Below are 2,946 nucleotides of genomic sequence, written 5' to 3' on the forward strand. Positions count from 1 at the left end.
ATATATATATATATATATATATATATATATATATATATATAAATATATAATATGTGTGTGTATGTTACTCATCAGTTACTCAGTACTTGAGTAGTTTTTTCACAACATACTTTTTACTTTTACTCAAGTAAATATTTGGGTGACTACTCCTTACTTTTACTTGAGTAATAAATCTCTAAAGTAACAGTACTCTTACTTGAGTACAATTTCTGGCTACTCTACCCACCTCTGATGATTGGTTGGTTGGTTTAAAATGATGAGTCACGATTGGTTAAGATTAGTGCAAAACATTTCGGACAGGCCAATCAGAGGCAAGATAGGGCGGGTCATCAAACCAGGAAAGGAATTCACAACAGACATCCCAAATGACGACGAGAGAGTCGAAGAAGAGAGAATATTATAAATGATAAATGGGTTGTACTTGTATAGCGCTTTTCTACCTTCAAGGTACTCAAAGCGCTTTGACACTACTTCCACATTTACCCATTCACACACACATTCACACACTGATGGAGGGAGCTGCCATGCAAGGCGCTAACCAGCACCCATCAGGAGCAAGGGTGAAGTGTCTTGCTCAGGACACAACGGACATGACGAGGTTGGTACTAGGTGGGGATTGAACCAGGGACCCTTGGGTCGCGCACGGCCACTCTTCCACTGCGCCACGATATTCAAGCGAAATGTACGCCGAAGTGAGAAAGAAGAATAACCGCACAATCAAGTAAAGTCACTTACTTTGCGCTGACCACTTCTAGTAGGACCACAGAACCCTACATGTGTGAGACAGTCCATTACATCGTGGACTGGGAATTAAAAAGTGCCTGCTTGAAAAGGCATTAGTTATCTGAGTTTGATACATGTTGTATTATTTACACAGCTATGTTATTTATTTTGAAAGTTTGATCATATTACGCCTATACTGGCTCACCTGCACTGGCTTCCTGTGCACTTAAGATGCGACTTTAAGGTTTTACTACTTACGTATAAAATACTACACGGTCTAGCTCCAGCCTATCTTACCGATTGTATTGTACCAGCAAGAAATCTGCGTTCAAAGAACTCCGGCTTATTAGTGATTCCCAGAGCCCAAAAAAAGTCTGCGGGCTGTAGAGCGTTTTCTATTCGGGCTCCAGCACTATGGAATGCCCTCCCGGTAACAATTAGAGATGCTACCTCAGTAGAAACATTTAAGTCCCATCTCAAAACTCATTTGTATACTCTAGCCTTTGAATAGCCCCCCTTTTTTTTAGACCAGTTGATCTGCCGTTTCTTTTCTTTTCTCCTCTGCTCCCCCCTATCCCTTGTGGAGGGGAAGACACACAGATCCGGTGGCCATGGATGGGGTGCTGGCTGTCCGGGGTCGGGACCCGGGGTGGACCGCTCGCCTGTATATTGGTTGGGAACATCTCTGCGCTGCTGACCCGTCTCCGCTCGGGATAGTTTCCTGCTGACCCCACTGTGGACTGGACTCTTACTGTTATGCTGGATCCACTATGGACTGGACTCTCACAATATTATGTTAGACCCACTCGACATCCATTGCATTCGGTCTCCCTAGAGGGGGGGGGGTTACCCACATATGCGGTCCTCTCCAAGGTTTCTCATAGTCATTCACATCGACGTCCCACTGGTGTGAGTTTTTCCTTGCCCTTATGTGGGCTATACCGAGGATGTCGTTGTGGCTTGTGCAGCCCTTTGAGACACTTGTGATTTAGGGCTATATAAATAAACATTGATTGATTGATTGATTGATTTTATGTAGAAAGAATAGATTTCTATTTTATTTATGTTATGTAATTCTGAACAATTTCCCTTGTGGATCAAAATAATTGTGGCACACCTAGTGTATATGTGACAATCCGTGGTACTTTAACTTAATAAAGTTTGTCTGAGTAACAGTTTCTTTTCTGTGCTGTTAATACCCATCTTGACTAAGTGGGTTAATAAAAGTGTTTACAGTACAGTTGTCATTCACTTCAATTTCAGTGAATATCGCTAAAAAATGAATATCGTTATATGTATATTTTCACCGAAAAATATATCAAGATATATATCAAATAGCGAGTTTAAGCAAAAATATATTGATATATACTTTTTCGTCCATATCTCCCAGCCCTAGTTCAAATGAATTAGTTGACACTTTGTCATCCAACTATTACATAATAAAAGCGTGCAGTAGCAAAAGTTTGCAACCCAAGAAGTCCAATACCGTCACAGGTTACAGGGTATGATAAAAGTGCACACTGGGCTGAGTGAGCGAAACTTTACCTGCCAGTGATGAGTTGGCTGCGGGATGGGGTACAGATGGGTTGTATGTAATAATTTTCCAGCTTCACCCCATCAGCAGCCAGCTTATCCAACACCGGGGTCCTGATGTCCGAGCTGTGATATCCTATGTCGTTGAATCCCTGATCATCTGTCATGATGAAGATTATGTGCGGAGGCTTTGGACCGAGAGACCCCCCACTGGAAGTCTGACTCGGCTCTTTTTCCACCTGATTAGGACTCATCCTATCCCATGACAGGTATCCTAGGCTGAGCAGACTCATCATGGAGAAACCCGTAAGAGCTGCTGTAGCCATTGTTATTCTTCTGACTGAACAAAACAGTTTCCAGTGTACAGTCACCAAAGCATCTTGCAGTGTTAAATAACTGTCGAGTCCCCAACTCTGCGAGTTTGAAAGAAACTCAGCTACAGGTTCATTCCTCAATACTACTCCAAAAATGTTTTAAAGCACTTAGGAAAACACGTCCTGTTAACTCCACCCATTTGCCTTGCAGCCTGGATGAAAAAAACATCAGCCCCCGACCACCTTAAAACACACACAGAGTAAAGTTTCTGCTATGGCCAAGTGGCACTCGTGGGTCTACATCACATTCCAGTTCTGAGAGGTTAACATTCTTTTAAACAGGTCGGCGGCAGTTGATTATTTTACGTTGATTTTA

General features: G+C 42.4%; 1 protein-coding gene across 1 annotated transcript in view; it reads right to left on the bottom strand.

The window, feature by feature from the left end:
• arsia (arylsulfatase family, member Ia) overlaps positions 1–2,582 on the bottom strand; it is a 10,514-nt gene extending 7,932 nt beyond the window's left edge. The window contains exon 1 of the mRNA XM_061930431.1: positions 2,269–2,582. Coding sequence (XP_061786415.1) covers positions 2,269–2,582 — 314 coding nt within the window. The remainder of the gene's footprint in view (positions 1–2,268) is intronic.
• Positions 2,583–2,946: the final 364 nt, after the last annotated feature.

This window comes from Nerophis lumbriciformis, linkage group LG36, assembly GCF_033978685.3.
Source record: "Nerophis lumbriciformis linkage group LG36, RoL_Nlum_v2.1, whole genome shotgun sequence".
Classification (NCBI taxonomy): domain Eukaryota; kingdom Metazoa; phylum Chordata; class Actinopteri; order Syngnathiformes; family Syngnathidae; genus Nerophis; species Nerophis lumbriciformis.